Genomic DNA, 24,793 nt, shown 5'->3' on the forward strand with positions numbered 1-24,793 from the left:
CAGTCTGTTAAAGAGTCTGTCTATTATCTTGTCATTTTTGCTATGTGACCAGAACTGACCACCCCATCTTCACTAATTGTTTTTATTAGACTGTATTATATCTTGCTCTTCTGTTTTGCTCCTTAAATTTTGTTACTGACCTTGTCCCTTCTTGCAACACCAAAAAAAAAACCCTTTCCATTGCCCTTTCCAAGACGACTTCTCTATCCTCTGCAAGTCTTACCACAAGAATGGTGCAATGATTTTGAAGACCTGTTTCTTGAGTGAGAGTGGGATATCTTATATCTATACCTAAACCATCTGGTATGTGTACTGTGTACAGTAGTAAATAATAACAGTCTCTTATTGCAGTCATGGTTCACATAGTGAGGTTCTAATGTTTCACACTAGTTTTTGGAATCATGAAGTACTTGCTTTGTTTCTCACCTCATGTGATATAAGGCAACTAAACTTCAAATTTCAGTAGCATAACCTTTAAAGGTTTAGCTCCATTGAGCAAGAATTTATATCTCACTTTGCTAACACTACAGCACCAGATGTGAATGGTCCTTTGCATAGACACTTGTCTCCTTGTTTACAATGATATCAATTTACTCTTACATATATCAACCTATTTTCTTCACAAATAAACAAAGTTGTATGAATTATTACATTGCTTCCAGTTGTAAACATCATGTAATACAACCTAAACATGCAAATGTAATAACACATAAATAATAGTATAAAAGAGCTGCTTGTTTTGACTTCAAACAACATGTCTGCTCAAAAACCAATCAAAAACCATTGAACTTACTAACTGAAAAGTAGTTTTACTCTGAAAAGAATGTGCAAGAAGCAATATGAATGCCTTCATGTATACATGATTTTAATCGCAACATAAAACTAGTCTTCTACTACAGTTTCGAAATATCATCAAACCTCCGTATATATTACGGATAAGTCTGTAGTCTCTTGCGCAGATTTGAAATATACATTTTGCCATCTCTCAAGTCACATTTTCAGGTCATGGCAAGTATTTTCAATCTATGACACACTGTCTGATAGCGATGATTCATGAGTATGTCTGACACATTCATTTGTAATAATCTTTTTCCCACTTCCATTTGAGATTGTACATACACAATGATTTCAAACATGATCATCTGTGGATAAAGAGTTCTGTAACTTCAATATGCTCATACATGCTAAGAATGGACCTTAAAATGTATTGGGTATATTATACAAAAACACATAGGCCTACTTCATAAAATTTTAGTTTTCACAGCGGAATTGAGGTATTGAAGAAGGCCTCCAAATTCATTTTCAAGGGTATGAAGGCCATTTTGGAATTGAAGGTACCAAGGCCAAGTTCAAGGGCACCAGATGCCATCCCTGAATGTTGAGGCCTGTATTGAACCATGCCATTGGAGATGAGACAATGTTCAGACAAAGCTATAAAAGGCTGCATCAGTAACTGCTTAGTCACATCAGGGAAGTAGGCACATAGGATTCATATAAATAAAAGTCTAGGCATTTATATAGCGCCTAAACGGACATCAAAGAGCTTTACATTTATTCCGCTGCTAGGATATATTATACTATTTAGCTGCCATGTTGTGCCAAAACAATAATGGTGCTGGTATAGCTATAGCTATCCTTATTAACTGGTATAGCTACCTTTATTAAACAGCTCAAAATAACAGTGCTGGTATAGCTACCCCTAAAAGCTCCCCATTTTACACCTGGGTGGGGTGGGACAATTAACAAAATAAGGTGCCTTGCATGAACACACAACATGTTGCCCCTGACAGGGCTCAAACCCACAACCTTGCATTCATGAGTCTGAACACCCTAACAGTAAGGCCACCATGCTCTACAGTGAAATGCTGTCTTTGATATTTCATAACTATTTGACTCTTAATCTAGGGCGGAAGTCGGAAGGTAATGAAATGGATTCATCAAAATGAATTGTAGATTCAAATCAAAACAAAACATTAAAGTAAAAAGATATATTAAAACTGTAAAAAGTTTGAAAAGCTCAGGTGACCCACCAAAACATTTGAAAGTCATCTCGGGTAACTCTTGCATATGGGAACAAGGTAATTGTAACATGACCACAGAGTGAAACCAATGGCTACCAAGGGCGTAAATCGGGTGGGGGACAGGGGGACACGTCCCCCTCACTTTTCAAAGTGGGGGGGACACAATATCAAATGTCCCCCCCACATTTTGGTCCAAAAAAAAAAAAAAAAGGGAAAGGAGAGAAGAGAAAGGGAAAAGAGAAAAAGAGAAGAGAAAGGGAGAAAAAGAAGAGAAAGGGAGAAAAAGAGAAGAAAAAATGTTAAATTGCACGTAATTGAGTAGGCCCATACCTAAAAATCCGCACAGCCGGGTCGATCGTAAATATAATATATTATAGGCCTGTGATTATTCAAATTGAAGGCGGGTCCGCGGCCCAAAAGCCTGTACTGCGGGCCCGTTGACATGCAGGGCCCGTCACATTTTATCACCAAAGTCAGTTTTAAGACGGACTCAATGCTGACTTCAACATCAATCCATGCATACTTTAGTAATAATTCCGAATCTCAAATCTCAAGTAAAATTTTGCAAATTGAGTTCGGTCGGTCCATTTTTTGTTTGTTTTTATGATAACAGTGTAAAAATTATGCACCAAATGACTTCAATTGGACCTTCATTTTGCACAATTTTCCAACGTCTGAGGGCGGAACATCCCCCTCAGACACCCCCCCTCTTGATATACATAAACAAGTGGTCGCTTTCGCATCTGTTTTAGTGAAGACTTGTCCACAAGTTAGGCCGTCATTTTTTTCAGCTGTTTCAAGCTAAAATTTTACACAATAATAATGCCAAAATGGTCCACCAAATGGCTTCAATTAGGTCTTCATTTTGCACAAGTTTCTTACTTCTGAGGGGGGGAACATCCCCCCTCAGACACCCCCCTGCATATACATACACAAGTGGTCGCTTTCGCTTCTGTTTTAGTGAAGACTTGTCCACGAATCGCTTATTAGGCCGTCATTTCACAATTTTTCAGCTGTTTCAAGTTAAAATTTTACACAATAATAGTGCAAAAATGGTCCACCAAATGCCTTCAATTAGGTCTTCATTTTGCAAAAGTTTCTTACTTCTCAGGGGGCACATCCCCTCAGACACCCCTACGTCGCAGGCGCGACGCAGCGCTGTCGCTACCGAACTATCAATGACTTATAATTTTCATTGTGTCCCCCCCACTTTCAAAAATGGATTTACGCCCCTGATGGCTACAATATCATGCATCATGAAGACCAAGTCCATTTCTAATAATCCATTTGTCCAAAGCAGAGGTGCTCACCAGCATCACAGTACTCAGCATTTTGCCCAGGGGGGGTCACTCCTATTGTGGCCTGTACACCATCCGCGATAATCAACTTTTGAAAAGCACCCTAAACAAGGATTTAACCCTTGGCTAAAACGACACCCTAAACAGGGATTTCATTCCTAACATCAAATTTCATACCCTAAGTTTCATTTCCGCGTATTTAGAAATTGCAATTTTGCTACCCTTTTTTTCCAATTGTTCATGTTTTTGACACCCTAAACGCGATACGCTGCGTATCGTGCCTACCCACTAAAACGACCCTTTTACGCGTTTTCATTATCGCGGATGGTGTACAGGCCACAATGGGAGAGACCCCCCCGGGGCATTTTGCAATATCTGTAATGTTTACCCATTAACAAATGCGGTTAAATAACAACGATTCTGATGACACAAGAATGCATTTTCACCATCTTTGAGGATCCCAAATCAGGTAATTCATCAAAATTGTGCTAGAAATTTGGACAGTTTGCTATGATTACACCTGGATTTATTACAGTAACTGAACCAGCAGGTCAACTAAAACTCCCTTCTTATTTTGTGTGAGAAATATCAACCCTTAACCACCTGCATGTGGACATCTATGGGTCCTAATCTTACACATTTCGAAGTCCATATCCAAAATTGTATATTTTTCACAGAAATCTTATCTCACATTTTTTAAACAAGTTGAAAATATTTTGAATGCTATCAACATGAATATCAACTACATAATCATAGGAAGATCTGAAAGAATCAAACTAAAGACAATCTTCCACCCATTTTTTGTTGGGATCTTTCATGCCACGATTCTACAAATGGAAACCATGCAAATCTGGACTGAGTTAGTTTTCCTAGTGTGTCAGTTATAAATAGGTTTGATGACTTACACCTGGCCCATGATTCCACACTTGATAACATGACCACCTTTCCCACCTAAATCTGCACTTTTCTTTGAAGAAAAAGTTTCTTGCTACTTCATATCACATTTTAAGGAGATGGTCATGACTCCACCTGATACACATGGGAATCGGGAACTTTTATACTACTGATTCATGGATATCAGCTGATAAGAATAAGGAAATGGAATCGGATATAGTACCCTTTTATGACAAATTCATCCAATTTAATAAAACACAAAAGTTCTTTCTTTTCGGAATCGGACAACTCTTGCTCTCAGTAGGGATACATACCACCAAGGCACATATCTTAACATGATCCTAAGTCATTTTGATAGTATCCCAGCCACAAACGTTTGACTTACCACGACATACGTATCTTGCAAGGTAATTTAAATCAGCTTCAGGAGTCGTACGACTTCCACAAACTTCTGCATTTATGACTGAATTTTACAGATAATCTCTGCTTATGCCTACATCATGTATCAGAGTCCTAAATGTCTTTTTAAAGTTTGAAATTATCTTTTAATTGTTTTTACAAGTCAAGAATTTATAAATATTTTCCACACATTAAACCACACGACTAGCAATCATCTCATATACATGTAGGAATGCCACCTTATCATTTCCACTACAAAGTCATCCTTGTTACCTTCAAGTTCATTTCAGGATAACCCCCATTATAAGTAAGCAACTCTTGCCTGCCAAGGAAGTCTGCAAGCCAAAATGCTACCGAATTACTAAATCAACAAAGCAATGGGAGAGTCCTATAACATTGACTAAATCCAAACTCAAGTTTTTCAATCAAGCGATTTATGTAGACTCTACCACAAGCAACTCAATGTCCTACCAAAAGTTGTACGCATAAAGATGGCTTTTGTGAGAGTTCAACAATGCATAGCCTGGATTACCCTGAGAAGTTGATACAAGTAGACTCCTCTGCAAGCTAACTGAATTTCATATAAAAAGCTTCAAACGTAAATCTTGCCTTCGCCAGAGGTTATTTAACTCCCAATTCTGTAGAGCAAATATTTTCGCGCTACATTTATTTCCATGTTTTTCATGTTCTACGCAGCTACCACGAAATAACAAGCAAATATAAATTCCATTTGTGCATAGGTCAATGTAAGGAGGTTTAAACTGGTAAGTTATAGGGAAACAGTTCAAAATTGGCAAAGCGCAAAAAAATAATTGCGCCAACATTTCAATTTTTACAGTAGCCTGAAAAGTGTAGATTACCTCTGTGTAAGTGAAACTAAGATGGTGATGTCAAGTCCTCCACACCGATGTCTAAACACAGAGGTCACAAAGAATGTCTACCCAATTAACTGTTGATAACACCTGGGATATACCTGCATACATTTACTAACCAGGTGAATGGCACAATACAAATATGTTGGATTTCTGTCTAGTCTGAAATGTCTAGCTACAATCCCCGAAAAATGTCGTTGAAACGCTTTAGGCATCTTGAATGAAATCCAAAGTGTATATTTAATGTGGATAAAAATGTTCAATATTTGGAATTAGAAGAAAGCTGGGCCATCAATTAACACTTTTCCTTCCCCACCCCCATCATTCAATGTTGCGACACTTTGGAGACACGCTGAACACATTTGCACGTTTCAACATTGCACGGGGAGTGGGGGACTAATTTTCCCTAAAGACGCTTTAATGTTTCAAGACATATTTCGGGGATTGTATGAGGCAAACGCTAAAATTAACATCTGATTTTAATCTTTTGGCTATAACTTTAAAACTACTTGATAGAATCACTCCAAATTTTCAATGAATATTAGTTAGCGCATAAGCTATGATGTGGGTATAAAATAAAACAACTAATTGTATCAATTTTGACTATATCGCCCTGCACTACAAGCAGGTTGCACCCCCACCTGTGTATGTCTACAATCATAGATTGAATACAATAACGCTCTTTTCAAACATACTAATCTTACAGATGTGAGTGATCAGCATGATATAGTTCAATGCATAGGTATCGCGTGAACGCTGCAGTGCAGGGCAATATAGTCAAAAAACGACCTTTTTCACCTTTTTTCAGACCAACGCCCCGAGCAAAAAAAACAAAACAAAACGAACCAATAACAAAATCGCATTAGTACGCTTATGAAGTAGGCCTACTCATGCAGAGATATCTTTAAAATTGATATTTTATTTGCGTGAAATGGTAAAGTGCGATTGTAAATCGTCCCATTGAATCACATAGTGATTTGACGGTTTACCCTAGCCTAATACTGAATATTAATACAAGGAGTTTCTTTAATTTAGAAATGGTAAACCGTTGACAAAATTCATAATTTAGGCCGATTTGGTGTCAACTTTTATTTGTAAAGTGTTTTGTTTGAAAGCTTGTTAAAAACTACATCTAATTTTACTATTTTACGTTTTGTTAGCTCTAACATTATTTACATTTTACTGATTTTAGCAAATGTAAATCGTCTGTCGAGATTTACCATTTTCATAATCACGAGAATGCAATGCGCACCCATATATCACGGAATCCCGTAATTATTTCAACATGACAGCGTGGTGTAATGGACAGTGCTTCAGACGGTGAAACGGAAGGCTAGTGGTTCGAGCCTCAACAGTTTCACTTTTTTTTTCTTTTTTTTTTTTGTGTGTGACTTATTCAAACCAGTAAACTATTCTTCTGTATTCATGACAATTGACATTGTGAAACACGAAAATAAGTTTTAAAGCCCTAATTTATCTATGGCATGATAATTGATTTTTTTAAATTGTAATAAAGACACAAATAGATCCGGACATCTTTAAAGGTTATGAATATGGGCACTATAGCAATTGTAAGATAAACTATTCTTCTGTATTCATGACAATTGACATTATGAAACACGAAAATAAGTTTTAAAACCCTAATTTATCTATGGCATGATAATTGATTGTTTTTGTTTTAAATTGTAATAAAGACAAACATAGATCCGGACATCTTTAAAGGTCATGAATATGGGCACTATAGCAATTGTAAGATAACCCCCCACACACACACACACCCCCACACCCCCCACACACACACACATACACACACCCACACACCCCGTTAAAGTTTCATACGATTCATAAGTATTTTACTTATAGAGTGCTTGCACATAAGGTCATTAGTTCAAATCATCTCCACTATAGGCACGCTCCAGAAGATATGCAAATGGATGGAGTACAAAAGAATTATTTGACCACTACCTAAATAAAAGATGAGTTGTTTTATTTTGTGCCCACATCACAGCCTATCTATTAATGAATAGTCATGGAAAATTTTTCACGCTTGGTACCTATGCATTGAACTATATCATGCTGATCACTCACATCTGTAAGATTAGTATGTTTGAAAAGAGCGCTATTGTATTCAATCTATGATTGTAGACATACACAGGTGATGGGTGCAAGCTGCTTGTAGTGCAGAGGCGATATAGTCAAAATTGATACAATTAGTTGTTTTATTTTATACCCACATCATAGCTTATCGCTAACTAATATTCATTGAAAATATGGAGTGATTCTATCAAGTAGTTTTAAAGTTATAGCCAAAAGATTAAAATCAGATGTTAATTTTAGCGTTTGCCTCAGACAATCCCCGAAAAATGTCGTTGAAACGCTTTAGGCATCTTGAATGAAATCCAAAGTGTATATTTAATGTGGATAAAAATGTTCAATATTTGGAATTAGAAGAAAGCTGGGCCATCAATTAACACTTTTCCTTCCCCACCCCCCATCATTCAATGTTGCGACACTTTGGAGACACGCTGAACACATTTGCACGTTTCAACATTGCACGGGGATTGTCATATTTGGGATTGTATGAGGCAAACGCTAAAATTAACATCTGATTTTAATCTTTTGGCTATAACTTTAAAACTACTTGATAGAATCACTCCAAATTTTCAATGAATATTAGTTAGCGCATAAGCTATGATGTGGGTATAAAATAAAACAACTAATTGTATCAATTTTGACTATATCGCCCTGCACTACAAGCAGGTTGCACCCCCACCTGTGTATGTCTACAATCATAGATTGAATACAATAACGCTCTTTTCAAACATACTAATCTTACAGATGTGAGTGATCAGCATGATATAGTTCAATGCATAGGTATCGCGTGAACGCTGCAGTGCAGGGCAATATAGTCAAAAAACGACCTTTTTCACCTTTTTCAGACCAACGCCCCGAGCAAAAAACAAAACAAAAGCGAACCAATAACAAAATCGCATTAGTACGCTTATGAAGTAGGCCTACTCATGCAGAGATATCTTTAAAATTGATATTTTATTTGCGTGAAATGGTAAAGTGCGATTGTAAATCGTCCCATTGAATCACATAGTGATTTGACGGTTTACCCTAGCCTAATACTGAATATTAATACAAGGAGTTTCTTTAATTTAGAAATGGTAAACCGTTGACAAAATTCATAATTTAGGCCGATTTGGTGTCAACTTTTATTTGTAAAGTGTTTTGTTTGAAAGCTTGTTAAAAACTACATCTAATTTTACTATTTTACGTTTTGTTAGCTCTAACATTATTTACATTTTACTGATTTTAGCAAATGTAAATCGTCTGTCGAGATTTACCATTTTCATAATCACGAGAATGCAATGCGCACCCATATATCACGGAATCCCGTAATTATTTCAACATGACAGCGTGGTGTAATGGACAGTGCTTCAGACGGTGAAACGGAAGGCTAGTGGTTCGAGCCTCAACAGTTTCACTTTTTTTTTTTTTTTTTTTTTTTGTGTGTGACTTATTCAAACCAGTAAACTATTCTTCTGTATTCATGACAATTGACATTGTGAAACACGAAAATAAGTTTTAAAGCCCTAATTTATCTATGGCATGATAATTGATTTTTTTAAATTGTAATAAAGACACAAATAGATCCGGACATCTTTAAAGGTTATGAATATGGGCACTATAGCAATTGTAAGATAAACTATTCTTCTGTATTCATGACAATTGACATTATGAAACACGAAAATAAGTTTTAAAACCCTAATTTATCTATGGCATGATAATTGATTGTTTTTGTTTTAAATTGTAATAAAGACAAACATAGATCCGGACATCTTTAAAGGTCATGAATATGGGCACTATAGCAATTGTAAGATAACCCCCCCACACACACACACACCCCCACACCCCCACACACACACACACATACACACACCCACACACCCCGTTCAAGTTTCATACGTTTCATAAGTATTTTACTTATAGAGTGCTTGCACATAAGGTCATTAGTTCAAATCATCTCCACTATAGGCACGCTCCAGAAGATATGCAAATGGATGGAGTACAAAAGAATTATTTGACCACTACCTAAATAAAAGATGAGTTGTTTTATTTTGTGCCCACATCATAGCCTATCTATTAATGAATAGTCATGGAAAATTTTTCACGCATGGTACCTATGCATTGAACTATATCATGCTGATCACTCACATCTGTAAGATTAGTATGTTTGAAAAGAGCGCTATTGTATTCAATCTATGATTGTAGACATACACAGGTGATGGGTGCAAGCTGCTTGTAGTGCAGGGCGATATAGTCAAAATTGATACAATTAGTTGTTTTATTTTATACCCACATCATAGCTTATGCGCTAACTAATATTCATTGAAAATATGGAGTGATTCTATCAAGTAGTTTTAAAGTTATAGCCAAAAGATTAAAATCAGATGTTAATTTTAGCGTTTGCCTCAGACAATCCCCGAAAAATGTCGTTGAAACGCTTTAGGCATCTTGAATGAAATCCAAAGTGTATATTTAATGTGGATAAAAATGTTCAATATTTGGAATTAGAAGAAAGCTGGGCCATCAATTAACATTTTTCCTTCCCCACCCCCATCATTCAATGTTGCGACACTTTGGAGACACGCTGAACACATTTGCACGCGTTTCAACATTGCACGGGGAGTGGGGGACTAATTTTCCCTAAAGACGCTTTAATGTTTCAAGACATATTTCGGGGATTGTATGAGGCAAACGCTAAAATTAACATCTGATTTTAATCTTTTGGCTATAACTTTAAAACTACTTGATAGAATCACTCCAAATTTTCAATGAATATTAGTTAGCGCATAAGCTATGATGTGGGTATAAAATAAAACAACTAATTGTATCAATTTTGACTATATCGCCCTGCACTACAAGCAGGTTGCACCCCCACCTGTGTATGTCTACAATCATAGATTGAATACAATAACGCTTCTTTTCAAACATACTAATCTTACAGATGTGAGTGATCAGCATGATATAGTTCAATGCATAGGTATCGCGTGAACGCTGCAGTGCAGGGCAATATAGTCAAAAACGACCTTTTTCACCTTTTTTCAGACCAACGCCCCGAGCAAAAAACAAAACAAAACGAACCAATAACAAAATCGCATTAGTACGCTTATGAAGTAGGCCTACTCATGCAGAGATATCTTTAAAATTGATATTTTATTTGCGTGAAATGGTAAAGTGCGATTGTAAATCGTCCCATTGAATCACATAGTGATTTGACGGTTTACCCTAGCCTAATACTGAATATTAATACAAGGAGTTTCTTTAATTTAGAAATGGTAAACCGTTGACAAAATTCATAATTTAGGCCGATTTGGTGTCAACTTTTATTTGTAAAGTGTTTTGTTTGAAAGCTTGTTAAAAACTACATCTAATTTTACTATTTTACGTTTTGTTAGCTCTAACATTATTTACATTTTACTGATTTTAGCAAATGTAAATCGTCTGTCGAGATTTACCATTTTCATAATCACGAGAATGCAATGCGCACCCATATATCACGGAATCCCGTAATTATTTCAACATGACAGCGTGGTGTAATGGACAGTGCTTCAGATGGTGAAACGGAAGGCTAGTGGTTCGAGCCTCAACAGTTTCACTTTTTTTTTTTTTTTTTTTTTTTTTTGTGTGTGACTTATTCAAACCAGTAAACTATTCTTCTGTATTCATGACAATTGACATTGTGAAACACGAAAATAAGTTTTAAAGCCCTAATTTATCTATGGCATGATAATTGATTTTTTTTAAATTGTAATAAAGACACAAATAGATCCGGACATCTTTAAAGGTTATGAATATGGGCACTATAGCAATTGTAAGATAAACTATTCTTCTGTATTCATGACAATTGACATTATGAAACACGAAAATAAGTTTTAAAACCCTAATTTATCTATGGCATGATAATTGATTGTTTTTGTTTTAAATTGTAATAAAGACAAACATAGATCCGGACATCTTTAAAGGTCATGAATATGGGCACTATAGCAATTGTAAGATAACCCCCCCCACACACACACACACCCCCACACACCCCCCCACACACACACACATACACACACCCACACACCCCGTTCAAGTTTCATACGTTTCATAAGTATTTTACTTATAGAGTGCTTGCACATAAGGTCATTAGTTCAAATCATCTCCACTATAGGCACGCTCCAGAAGATATGCAAATGGATGGAGTACAAAAGAATTATTTGACCACTACCTAAATAAAAGATGAGTTGTTTTATTTTGTGCCCACATCACAGCCTATCTATTAATGAATAGTCATGGAAAATTTTTCACGCTTGGTACCTATGCATTGAACTATATCATGCTGATCACTCACATCTGTAAGATTAGTATGTTTGAAAAGAGCGCTATTGTATTCAATCTATGATTGTAGACATACACAGGTGATGGGTGCAAGCTGCTTGTAGTGCAGGGCGATATAGTCAAAATTGATACAATTAGTTGTTTTATTTTATACCCACATCATAGCTTATGCGCTAACTAATATTCATTGAAAATATGGAGTGATTCTATCAAGTAGTTTTAAAGTTATAGCCAAAAGATTAAAATCAGATGTTAATTTTAGCGTTTGCCTCAGACAATCCCCGAAAAATGTCGTTGAAACGCTTTAGGCATCTTGAATGAAATCCAAAGTGTATATTTAATGTGGATAAAAATGTTCAATATTTGGAATTAGAAGAAAGCTGGGCCATCAATTAACACTTTTCTCTTCCCCACCCCCCATCATTCAATGTTGCGACACTTTGGAGACACGCTGAACACATTTGCACGTTTCAACATTGCACGGGGGAGTGGGGGGACTAATTTTCCCCTAAAGACGCTTTAATGTTTCAAGACATATTTCGGGGATTGTAGCTTACTGGTCATAGCCCTATCAAACCTTTGGGCTATTTGTAGACATTTTAAAGCAAAGTTTTAGTAAGTAATTAAAACCACCCAGGACCAGCCCATGTTTATGGGTTATACCCTGTAAGATCTAAAGAATGTGTAATTTGAATAATTGACAAAACAATTTAGTTGAAACAACAGCCTAAAGTCACTTTACAAAATCTAGGTCAAAGTGTCACATATTTAACTGCTTTTATTTGTAAAAACCTGAACAAGTATCATATCTGATTCATCATGTTCATTAGATATCAGACAAGATTTCACAATTGATCATAATAACTATTAAAACACACATAACAAATTACCACAAAGAAAATTTCCTTTTTGTATTAAGGTTATTATGTTGCACAGTGCACATGGATATCACAGAAAGCTACCACATATTACTGCTATCTTATGTAGATAACACATACACAAGGCCAACAGGACTACACTATTAAATGAGTTCAAATGGTGGCATGCAAAATCTAGGCCCAAATCAAGGTGGAGAGACCAGAAATGGGACAAATATTCTGCGCTGTACAACTGATAGGTGGTGATTTTGAAAGTAAACTAAATTATACATGTGAATCAATCTTAGGGAAATGTGAATAAATCCAATAAATTTGGCATTTTTGTAAGCCCATACTGTGATTTGTATGTGAATGATAGATAGGGGTATGTTTTCGAAAAGTAAACAAAATATAAATTAAATGCGAATCAACTAAAATTTTAGGAAATCTGAATCCAATCAATTTGGCATTTTTAAGCTGACACTGTGATTTTATGTTCATAACCAGTTGACTTTCATTCAACTTTGCCTCTGATTATTGAAGCTTATCCTCTGCATTTACTCCCTGTAACCTATGACCCGTAACAATCTCATTCCCAATGGCACAGCCCAATGACCCTCATTGTACAAGCAAAGCTTAAATGTTGACCTCAAGTTGAGGAACATGAGTTTGTGTACCCAACCCATCCAAAGGTCATTCATTGAGTGTAGAAGCATATGGGGTTAAGGAACTGTGTCCTAAAGATGGTCATGAATAAAATAAATTTCTTCAATGATTGATAATATTTTTTTGTTAAAATCTGTGAAATGCAACACCAACAAAGGAAACCACACACAAACAATGACAAAGTGGTTCTGATGAGTTAGTATTCACAGCCTCTATTTCAGGTTCCAAATCCAGTCAACCAGAAAATTATCATATCTATCCAGCTTTTTGCTACAAGTTCAATGGACACTGAAATATCAAAAAATGCATATTTCCATAATTATTTTAATCATAATAATTGTAATTTGCACATTTTGTAGCTTGCTGCTTTATCAATATGCTGATTCTCTTCACTTACCGCAAACAAAGGCCCATTAATAAAATTTGTTTTCAAACCGATACTTTTGAAATCGAAAAATGACTATCATAATCACTCTGCATATGGCGCCTAGATTGTACCTAATTGAGAGTGATTTTAACAATATTAATATTAATTATTATTGTTCTTGTGAGTGGATATATATGGTGACTCACACAACGTTTATCATATATGGAAGATTGTTAGGCCTACATAGCATATAAAAGAACAAAGAGTACCGAACTGTGAAGTTCAAGGATTAATCAGTGACCCATATTACTAAACATTAAGCGTGCACGTGATTAAATGACAGCCATTGGAGAAACTTTGGAACAAAATTAAGAACAGCATTCATCAAAATCTGTGCACAATCCATTTTTTTTAAAGAAACAAATTTGATCAGTCTGAAAACATACCACTATACCTTGATTAGCTCCTAATACTATAGGCTAGAATTATTCCATAATTTCGTTTCTTTTGGTGACCCAGCTTTTGCTGCCTATACTACCAGATTGTGGAATAAACTATCAAATCAAATAAAAAATTGTAGTCTTGAACAGTTTAAGAAGCTCCTGAAGAGCCACCTATTTCAGGATGTTTTTAGCAGTAGTTTTTGAGCTAATGAACATTTTGAAATGAACATTTTGAAATGAATTTAGCACTATGACATAGATGTAACTGATTGATTGATTGATTATGTACATGTCTGTCTCTGTATTTTTGAATTGTATTGTTCAATCTAATGAGCTAATGAGCGCATTGAACATTTTAAAATGAATCTGGCACTATGACATAAATGTAACTGATTGATTGATTATGTACATTTTATTTATTTATTTATTTATTTATTTATTACATTCTATACACTGGAAGATTGTCTGTCTCTGTACTTATGAAAAATGTATTGTTCAACATCTATAATAAATTACTGAGTTTGGCGACTTGGTAAGGCTAAAAACTTCTACGTTTTACATTATTTCGGAAAACGGATTTTTTTTTTTTTTAGAGTAAAGTTGTCCGCACCCCAATAAAACGTCCAATTTTGTTTTTGTTTACGTTAAGGGTGTCAAATTATGTTAATTAGTTTCAAAGCCACTACCAGAGCACCTCCATGCTAAAACTTTTCACGCCAACACAATACACTAATGTTGACCAGAGAAGATCCTGTCATCGGTGTGAGGATATTATGCCTGTAGTCTCAACTATTACATGACACAGTAGAAGTATGCCTGTAGTCTCAAACACAGTAGAAACTCAATTAACATCTATTGTTTATTCAACTAATTTATCAACATTAGCATGTATTCTGTGTTTTTATGGAGAACCTATAGTCAACAGTAGATTGTTTGTTTATTGAATTAGTTTGTAAGTGAAACTTTTGAAGGACAAATTAATCAGGGTTGCCAAAAAAAAATCATAACTTTATATGAAATAGAGTGTAAGGAAATGTGAATAAAATTGTTTCAGCTGCACAGTGGTGTAGCCAGGACTTTTTCAGAGAGAGGGAGAGAGAGAGAGAGGGGGGGGCAAGGCAAATTTCATGGGGGGATTGTCACAAATGGACTATAAGAGTACGACAAATTTATCCAAAATGGGCTAACAAATAAAAAGTACAAAAAATGCATAGAAATCTAAAATATCAGATCAGCCAGCAGGCCACAGGGGCCAAGAGGGATGTGAATAAAATTGTGTTCATCTGCTCAGTGATGTAGCCAGGACTTTTGCAGGAGGCAGGGGCAGCAAGGTACATTTCAAGGTGGGGAACAAACTTGGATGAAAATGATAAAAATGAGCTAAAAGGTACAACAAATTTGTCCAAAATGGGCTAAAAAGTACTGTAGAAACAAATGCATAAAAATCTAATAGCAGAGCGGCCAGCATCCCACAGGGGGCAAGACTTCTCACGGAGTCACGGTGGATATGATATGGTGGCAAGAAGACTTGCTTCGATCATGATCTAATTGCAATTTCAAGCCATTGATTTATATGGAAAAGATACTAAATATTATACTTCTAAGTTCTAAATGATAATCTCCTCTCATACCATTAATCACATTAAATAAAACATTTACAATTACATGTACACAAAATATAACAAAATTTACCAACCGCGAAAGACCCTGATCGCGAAAGACGGGTGACCGCTAGTAAAACTAAATGACAGGTAAACAAAGCTGAAATACAGGACAAGTGAAGAGAAGTAGCATAATATACCTATAATGATTGATGATCAGTTTTTCTTGTTCTTACAAATTACTCACGTTTGGAATCACACCTGACTGCAGAGATGACACAAAAAGGTAATTTTGTGGCGTTTTGATGCGTTTTTGGACAATATAGAAGTCTTCAAGCATGGGACATACCATTAGTTAAACTAGTTTTTGAACAATAGTGCTCATTTCATGCATGAGATAATAAAATAAGTAAAGATTTTGAGTGTCTGATTTCTGTCAACAATGCAAAAATATTATATGCCTATTGCCTAGCATAGCAAGTTTTTTTCATAAACTTGCACAACAGTCATTGCAAAAGAATCTATGCAGAAGAAGTGCTGTACTTTTCTCGCATGGAGGTGTTGTGTTGTTCTATGTTGTTGACAGTAGCATTTACCCTGGTGTTGACAATTCTGTATTAGTATTATGGTTGCGATTTGATGCAGATGAACGCCTTGGTAAATGCTGATACTGACAGAATGGCACCACGACAGACATAACATAATGACATAATTATTGTTTGTTATGATCCCTAGCTTGATGAGAATGTTGACTGCAATTATAATTATGACATATTTGAGTTATGGAAACAATTTCAGAACAATGGGATTTACAGAATGTATCCAACTAAAAATGTTACACAACTCTATTTCTGATTGTGGGATAGGCTTTTACGACAGGAATTCATAACAATTAGTGGGTTTTTAGCGGGTTCGCCGTCGTACAAGTCTATTTCTGATATCACTTTTTAGAGTTAATTTTGTATTTATATGGCCACTTGAACTTGATAAACTGACCAAATTGTTGATCCACAATAATTATATTTTTCTCCAGAATAAATAGCTCCAAGAAATCTACTTTTTGGCAGAAAACTAATGCTGACCTTTATGATTTTAAACACATTGTTTTCTGCACTTTAAGCTGTTCAATGGCTCCCACAATATCCATAAAAAGCTATAAAACAATGATATATGAGGACAAGGTTTGGTCTCAATGAATTCCAAAACGTGCAGTGTCAATTACATAATTTGCATAACTTTTTGCACTTTATAACACGTATCAAGCAATCTATCTTAATCCAGCTTATAACTTGACACATTTGTATTCAAAATGGGAACGCAATCCATCATTTTTATCAATTATGCATTCATATCTCTCAATCTTGTTTAAAGTCCTATTATTCTGAGCAGAAATCTGCAATAAGAACTAAAGAATTTAGTCAACAAAACAATGCTTCATATGGATTAGTGCAGTGGACTGTACTTTACCTTAGTGTTTAAAACTTTGTGTCAAGTACCAAATGATCCCTCTCAAGTTCATTTCATCATCTACAGAGGCTAAGTTCACTTCATCATATGTATATACAGAAGAGCTAAGGTCACTGCATCATATAGGTTACATTCACCTCATCATCTACAGAGGTTAAGTTCAATAACCTTATAAATGAATTGACTGCATGTATATTGTACAATGCACACCTGCTCCTGCTATTATTTGTGAACCCAAGAGCTCAAAAGTTTCCTTGTGCAAAGTTCCAGTACACTGCCTTACTATGTAATGTATGCAAATTATTTAAAAACTTTGTCACAGGTCTGAGGTTTCTGAGTTTTGCCTTTGTGAGTCGATTGTTAACTTTTTCAAGGGCACATGATTTTGAAGCCATACTGGAGTTTTCGGAACATTTGAGTCTTAATATCATTTTAATGTTGAATAGGGCTGTGCAGCTAGTGTTTTAAAACCATACCTCAAAAAATATACAAAATTTGATGAAACAGAGATCCAAACATCAACAAATTACTAATTTTTGACTTCTATATGTTCAAAATTCAGGTAAATTTGCATTTTTCTACAAAATTTTCACACATTTTGCTAAAACTTTCATAAATATTACTGAAAAATCTGCATATTTGTAGATTTTTGGGGAAATCTTGAATAGAACATCCCATATCTCTGAACCAAAGTTCAACCAAAATGCTTGAAAATGCAATCCACCAAACATCTCCACCTTTCCACTATTGAAGAACCCCGGGTTCATTTCCTGCCATGCCAACAACCATCTTAGAACAGAGTCATCTTTCAGCACCAATCGGATTTGACAAGCTCAACTTTCCCCTTTTGTATTAAGCTTAATCAACGATAAGTAATTATACGCCAAGTGTTCAAATAATTGCCTCCTAAAGTTCAATCTTTTAAGAATGTTGTATGCCCCTTACCCAATTCTGATCAGCCTGTTGAGAGACCTGAGCTAGTCGTCTTGGCAATCACAAAACCATGTGAGTGATGGCTGAGTGTTTTGGCTTAACTATAATGGCTTGAATAAAGCCCTTCACTTTTCTATTGTATGGCCGCAAAAAGGCCAACAATTCGACCGGAAAGATATGCCAATTTGGTTAAGACTTGTATAATAACATGTTAGCAAATTTTCTTTTTAGCTCCACCAGGTGGTTTAGAAATATTTAATTGTTAATTTCTTTGAAATTTTATCAAATTCCGTCTAATAAGACAGGACAATATTTATAAGGATTATTAGCACAAGTTTATCACTTCATCTATAATTGAGTGAAAGCTCACAATAAAAAGTGCAAATTTTATGGTTTTGAGCTTGATAATCTAGATAGAAATCTTGATAAAAGTAACCACAAAAGGTATGAAATGCAACTTTGTATAATATGAAGTATATTTCATATCCATTTGGGATACCTTGTGGGTCGGACCTGACTAGTTCAATATCATTCTACATAATGGGTTAACATGATTAGTGAAAACGGGCTATTCCAGTTGAAATCCATACACCCCCTATGTAAGTCATGACCTTAATCTCCAAAACAGGGGACATTGATTTCAAATGGAGTCGCCCATTCAGGTAACCCCATTCAAACTCTTTTTGTGAGATGCCCCAATGTAATTAAAAGCATCTTGAGGGAACAACTTTGAGTTCTCCTTTGCTAATTCTTTTAAGTCAAACAAACCAACATCTATTTGCTGTTAAATTACACATAAGTTTTCAACTCTTGATCTCAGCAAGCGGCTAATTTTTTCAACACCGACTGAGAACCTTACTTCACACCTTTGTCACTTTCCAGTACTAAATCAAGCTATGATGGTTGTGAGTACTGATCTGAAACTTTCAAACCTAAATTTGATTTCAGCACATGCTGCTTGTAAAACCGACAAAATCATCCTCGTTGAAAAACGATATTTGGTGACAACGCCCACCGATTGGTTTGTAGGTGACCTTCTGGTGCCGGCCGTATCTTGCTGTCATAGCGAGGACCTCATACAGTGATGCCCTAATTTATAGCTAGTGGATGCTATGGTATGCTTCTCCTATCAACAATTCCCTCTAATTGGGCTATGTGTATTCAGGGAGCTTCTCTTTAATGCACATCCATCTATATATCTATCTATATATCTATATCTAAGTCAATTGCCGGACTGTTAGTCATCCAGGGTCTTTTTGGCACAAGGTGTATAAAGAAAACTTGATCAATGGGTCATGCTTGTGATCTTACTTTTAATACTTCATTCAATTTTCCAAATGGTGACGGTTTGATGGTCTTTACTAAACGATTTTTGTGTGCTGATAATGTCGCTGTTACAAGGTTCACTATCATTTTCGCGAGGTGATGATTTCACAGTTATAGATTTCTTAGTAATTAGCTTTAGTACATTCTTATCATGCACATTCATGGGTGTTTAATTCGAGAGCCTATTAATGTTGAACCATGAAAATTTAAAGTGTATTTCCACTATTAATCAAAAGCACCATTTCCTTACTTTCATTTGTGTTTTATATCGTTATTTAATTAAGATTCTGACAAAGAGATTGTTTCATTCATTTTGGTCTCAAACTAATTTTTCATTTTTTTAAGCTTATAATATTATCAAATGAAAAAGAAATTGTTTCATGTATTTAAGTCTTGATAACCATTTTTACCCATACTTGCATGGCCCTATCCAGAGCAATACATGACAGGTTAACATTTGACACACTTTTAAACATATTTGACATACATTATTTGACTGTTGCCATCCAGGTTATTTCTATAGTTTGACACCCATATATTTTGTGATATATTTGAATATGACATAGCATATGACTTAGGAATAACCATGTAGTGACAAATACTCACCCATCTAGTGGTGTATACAGCTATTTTGAGCTCAAGAGAGGTGTCAGGTGTACAAAATTTAAAAATAATAAAATAATAAAATATTTCCTGTCAACTTTTGACCATCCACCACTGTAAGATGGTTGTCATCTTGTGACCATCCTCCAAAACTTATGTGTGCTGTAACTGTTTGCAGAGGATTGTGGGTTAGGCCTGTGCATTGCGCATCATAAATCACTGCACTTCCCCCGGACTTTTCCCCTCTTTTGTCAATCGAATGTATGTTAATTCTAACATTATTTATTGTCAACTAAATGCTGAGATGTTGCTGATTTTATTGTCAGACAATTTACCCAATTTTACAGGTCTGCCTACCACTTGAAGTCAGGGGTCGCATTTAAGGAGTTTGCTCGTCCAGGGACTCCTTATTTTTTATTTTGCCCATTTTGGACTCCTTAAATCTAAAGTTGAAAGTGACCGAAGGGTCCGATAAAAACTGTATGGACTCCATAATTTCACGATGCACGGAGGCATAAATCATCAATTAAAAATTTAAAAAATTAAAAGATCAGTAAATCTTTTGAATCATCAACAACACTAATAATTTCACTGGAATATTTGACAGGTTCTGAAGTTTAGAATTTCGGACAGATGGACTCCTTAAACTCTCATCAGACCCCTTAAATGTTGGTTTTGCAGGTACCAAAGGGTCCAGAAAAATTTTGAAGTGCAGGAAAGCATGATTTCATAATGTCTTCCTCTTTTTGTAGTATAGGAAGCAATGTAAACGCACCATCCCTTTGCCCTGGTTTACTCTAATAGTGTTACGTTCAATTTCAAATGAAATTGTTATGATTGCAAGTAATTAACGATAGCCACTGTCAGAGTGTTAAACTTTCAATTATTTTAAGCTTATTGATTACTACCAAGGCAATTAATCCAGGAATGCCAAGCTTCCTTGACCTGAAACTATTCCTTGCATCACATTTCACAAACTAAACCAGCGCATATAGGCCAGCATGAGCAAAAATAGCCTCACCTCCTAAGGCAAAGTTAAATGACCGCTATTCAACACTGATAGTTCAAATTTGACCCAAGCTCCTAAGTATGAGTATTTGTACCCAGAATATTCAAAGGTCATTCAATGAACATACAAGCATACTGGTGTTAAAGAACTGTGGCTTGAGATGAGCATGCTGAGATCTTGTGACATTGCTTTTATAAAAAGTTACACTTGAACATGACCTACCGCAAAATATTGAATTTCCACAATGTGTAATTAAGGACATTGATAGTGTTGAATAAGAAGACATTGTTTTGGCAAAGGCTCATTGTACCTATACAGAAATGTTTGCTGTGGTTGCTATATATAGCCTACACTTTTGTACCACTGTTTCTCTCTGTCTGTTTCTCTCAATTTAAGTCGGGATACATTTGACTTATTTGAGCTTTCTTTACCAAGGGTAAACCACTCTCCAGTAGCTAAGTACTGCTTTGAAGAAAGTTCTGCACAAAAATGATTTATCAAGCATTCGATTCATTTGGTTAACTCAGACACTTTTGTACATTTTGATTTGAGACTTGCATCATCGATGAGACATGCAAGCTAAGCTTTATTGTGCATTTTATGACCAATATCAGAAATACCCTGTGGAAACCATGACAATGCATGAGGTAGTTAGTATGTGTACTTTTTGTGTCTGTGACATTGGTGTACATGCAGACTGCAATAGAAAAACCAAAATAATAAGTAATACAAAAGAATAAACTTACCGCAATTTCTTTCATCCGATCCGTCCGGACAATCCCGTCTTCCATCACAGAAGTATCTGCTATCTAAGCACGTACCATCGCTACAAGCGGTCTCAAACGATCGACATGGCTCTGGAATCGGACAACCAACTTCGTCTGTTCTATCATCGCATTCGTAGTATCTGTTACACCTTGCAAAGTTGGGTACACATTGTCCATTGGAACACCTGAAGCTTGTGTCTTGCGGACACTCAAGTGGTGGAGGTTGAGTTGTAGTTGGTACTGGTACTATTGAGAATATAGTTGTGAAAAATAACACATATAATAGATGAAAGTCAGCCATTTTGGTACAATTCAATTAATATAGTTTTGTGAAATACAACAGGTTATGATGCAAAATCACAGCACAGTTAATAATCCTGCATGCTTCTGCAAGAAGTAGTAGTACTGAATGTTAACTCCCTGAACTCCACTCAAAAATGTTATTGAGAAGACGGGACAATCGATGGAATTGTAAAAATGGGGGTCTGCTAGGTTAAGATCCACAGTCCACCAGAGACAAAATATATGTCAATTCCTACTGATTTTTTGATGCAAAACAACAAATAAATCCAACGAGTTGTTGACAGAAAAGATGAATTTTTGGAAGCACACGATGATCAGCACATCCACATAGAAGACATATGTTGAACTTAGTTGACACTATAGAAGTATGTGTCATTTGATGGTATAAGGTAAAACACTAGTAATAGCACCAATGTGATCTGATATAGCACCAAAAAGTTTGAAAGTCCCCGTAGAGAGTCGCCTCAGTATTTATCTTATGGAAATATGAATACTTTTAAAAGCACTCCAAACGTAGTGTTGACTGAACTCGTCCAGAAAACAATGTTTTGTTTCAATAAGAAGCAGCAAATTGAGTTATCCTGAGAAATTTCTTGTCTGGTCAGTCAATTTAAGCCAAAATGTAGCAAGTCTAACATTACATTGTTACAAAAGGATGGCTTGATAAGCACTTAGTAATGCTAGAATTGTCCAAATGCTAAACTGAGAGTTGTATTTATCGTCAATTTATACAGCAGCAGGGTCAAGTTTTCTTTTTGCAGTAAGACCTCACACATATCCTGTAATGGATTTGGATTTGGATCATTTAATCTCTCAAAAGCAATACTCTGCACAAACAATCGTGGTGAAGAACTTTTTCCCTCCTCTCAGCTCACTCTTCTTATCTCAGTCAGTCTAGTCCTGGATAAACCTTTTTGTGATGAAATTGACTATCTCCCAGAAGACTCTCCGTTTGACCCAAGAGGTGGTAAGGAAGACGGTTGAGTTCACAATCAGCCCTAGGATGTATGGTGCAATGATGAAACTTTAAGCCAGCATCAAAGTCCCTAGTAAATCAACCATAGCAATGGTATAATGGTAAGGGGTATCCTTGGTTGCCTCCTTCTTTCTCACTATGGAGTCGTTTGCTGGGTTCAATCAAGCCACCTCGCTGGTTTGGTGCCTGGAACACCAAGTGACTATACTTGAACCTAGTCAGTGGCTGGCTATGCTGGCAGGCTAATGTGAACCAGTGAACCAATGGTGTGTGTCAATTCAAGTCCCTTTTGTGGTTCACTGCTCCGGCTGACTGACTGACTGCCTGACTGAATGAATGACTGGCTACCAAGCTACCCACCCTAGTTGTATAGTCGCTCCACATGCACTTTTATTTCATTTTGAAAACACTGAGATTAAGTGTTTCTAGAAATAAATTGATACCATGGAACAAGGCAATATTGTAACTTTATGATGAAAATATGGAATGAAAAATTAAGTAAATTTAACTGATGAGCAAACCACACTCTCCGCTATCATAAAAGTTGATTATTCATAACTATTTTTAGCTCAATTTTAAGGAAATTTAACTACAATTTAATGGGTGATACAGTGACAGCCAGAAGTGAGGCATACTTTACAGGCCTGTGTCTTTTCAATGTTAACTGGCAGTCTTGAACTTCCAATTATCTTGGCCACACTTAATCCATACACTTAACCCTGGGTTGCCATACCCGTAATTTGGTAGCCCAATTGGGTGACTTTTGAAGATTTTCCCCATGACTATTGACCATTTTCTGTCCCAATGACCAATGGTTCAGAAAAAATTAGTTGACGTTTAAACCTTCGCACCCACGACTTCGGGTAGTTTTATGCCCTAAATAAAACCAACGATTAAGAGAAAAATTGGGTGACTTTTGAATGATTTGACCTGAATTTTGGCTGAATATTTTTGGCAATCTTGATCACCATGCCAGCCAGTCCGCTAACCAGCCGCCTGCTAGTTCGGTACAACCATGCCTAAGGTTACACCTAAAAGATTGACTATTTAAATTTTATTATACATTGGTCATTTCTATGGGAAATACCAAAATGAGGACAAGTTTTAAGTATTATTAATCAATGCTTAAGGCTTTTCTTTGAGAAAAACAAACAATAACAGCTGCCTAAGCCTAAAGGTGGATATTTTAAACTTGATAATGGTGTGATGGATGGCTGAGAACATGGCATATAAGATTAAAACATTTTCCACTTCTTAAATCTTCAGGAAGGTGCTCCTAAAACCTTGGTAGGTTAAAAATCCTTGTAATAAACTTCTTGACACCACTTTTTTGCAGTATAATAGTAAAACAAATATTTGCGTCTGCTATACCTGCAGCCTTATTACAAGCCAAGTTGAAAACAAAAATAACAGCCATAAGCCATATTTCACACTCACTCTTTTCATGTCTGCAGCATGTGAGAACTTCACCTTTTTCAAGAGCATCAAATTGGGCTATTCCAGTTGAAATTCTTACACCCCCCCCCTATGGAAGATATGACCTTAATCACCACACAGGGAATGTAGATTTCAAAACCAAATATTAAAAAAACACCTTTTGA

At 35.8% G+C, this 24,793-nt stretch overlaps 1 protein-coding gene across 1 annotated transcript in view; it reads right to left on the reverse strand.

Moving 5' to 3' along the window:
- Positions 1-24,793, reverse strand: part of LOC140161212 (basement membrane-specific heparan sulfate proteoglycan core protein-like) — a 204,387-nt gene that overhangs the window by 85,875 nt on the left and 93,719 nt on the right. The window contains exon 5 of the mRNA XM_072184664.1: positions 21,893-22,159. Coding sequence (XP_072040765.1) covers positions 21,893-22,159 — 267 coding nt within the window. The remainder of the gene's footprint in view (positions 1-21,892; positions 22,160-24,793) is intronic.

This window comes from Amphiura filiformis, chromosome 9, assembly GCF_039555335.1.
Source record: "Amphiura filiformis chromosome 9, Afil_fr2py, whole genome shotgun sequence".
In the NCBI taxonomy this organism is placed as follows: Eukaryota; Metazoa; Echinodermata; class Ophiuroidea; order Amphilepidida; family Amphiuridae; genus Amphiura; species Amphiura filiformis.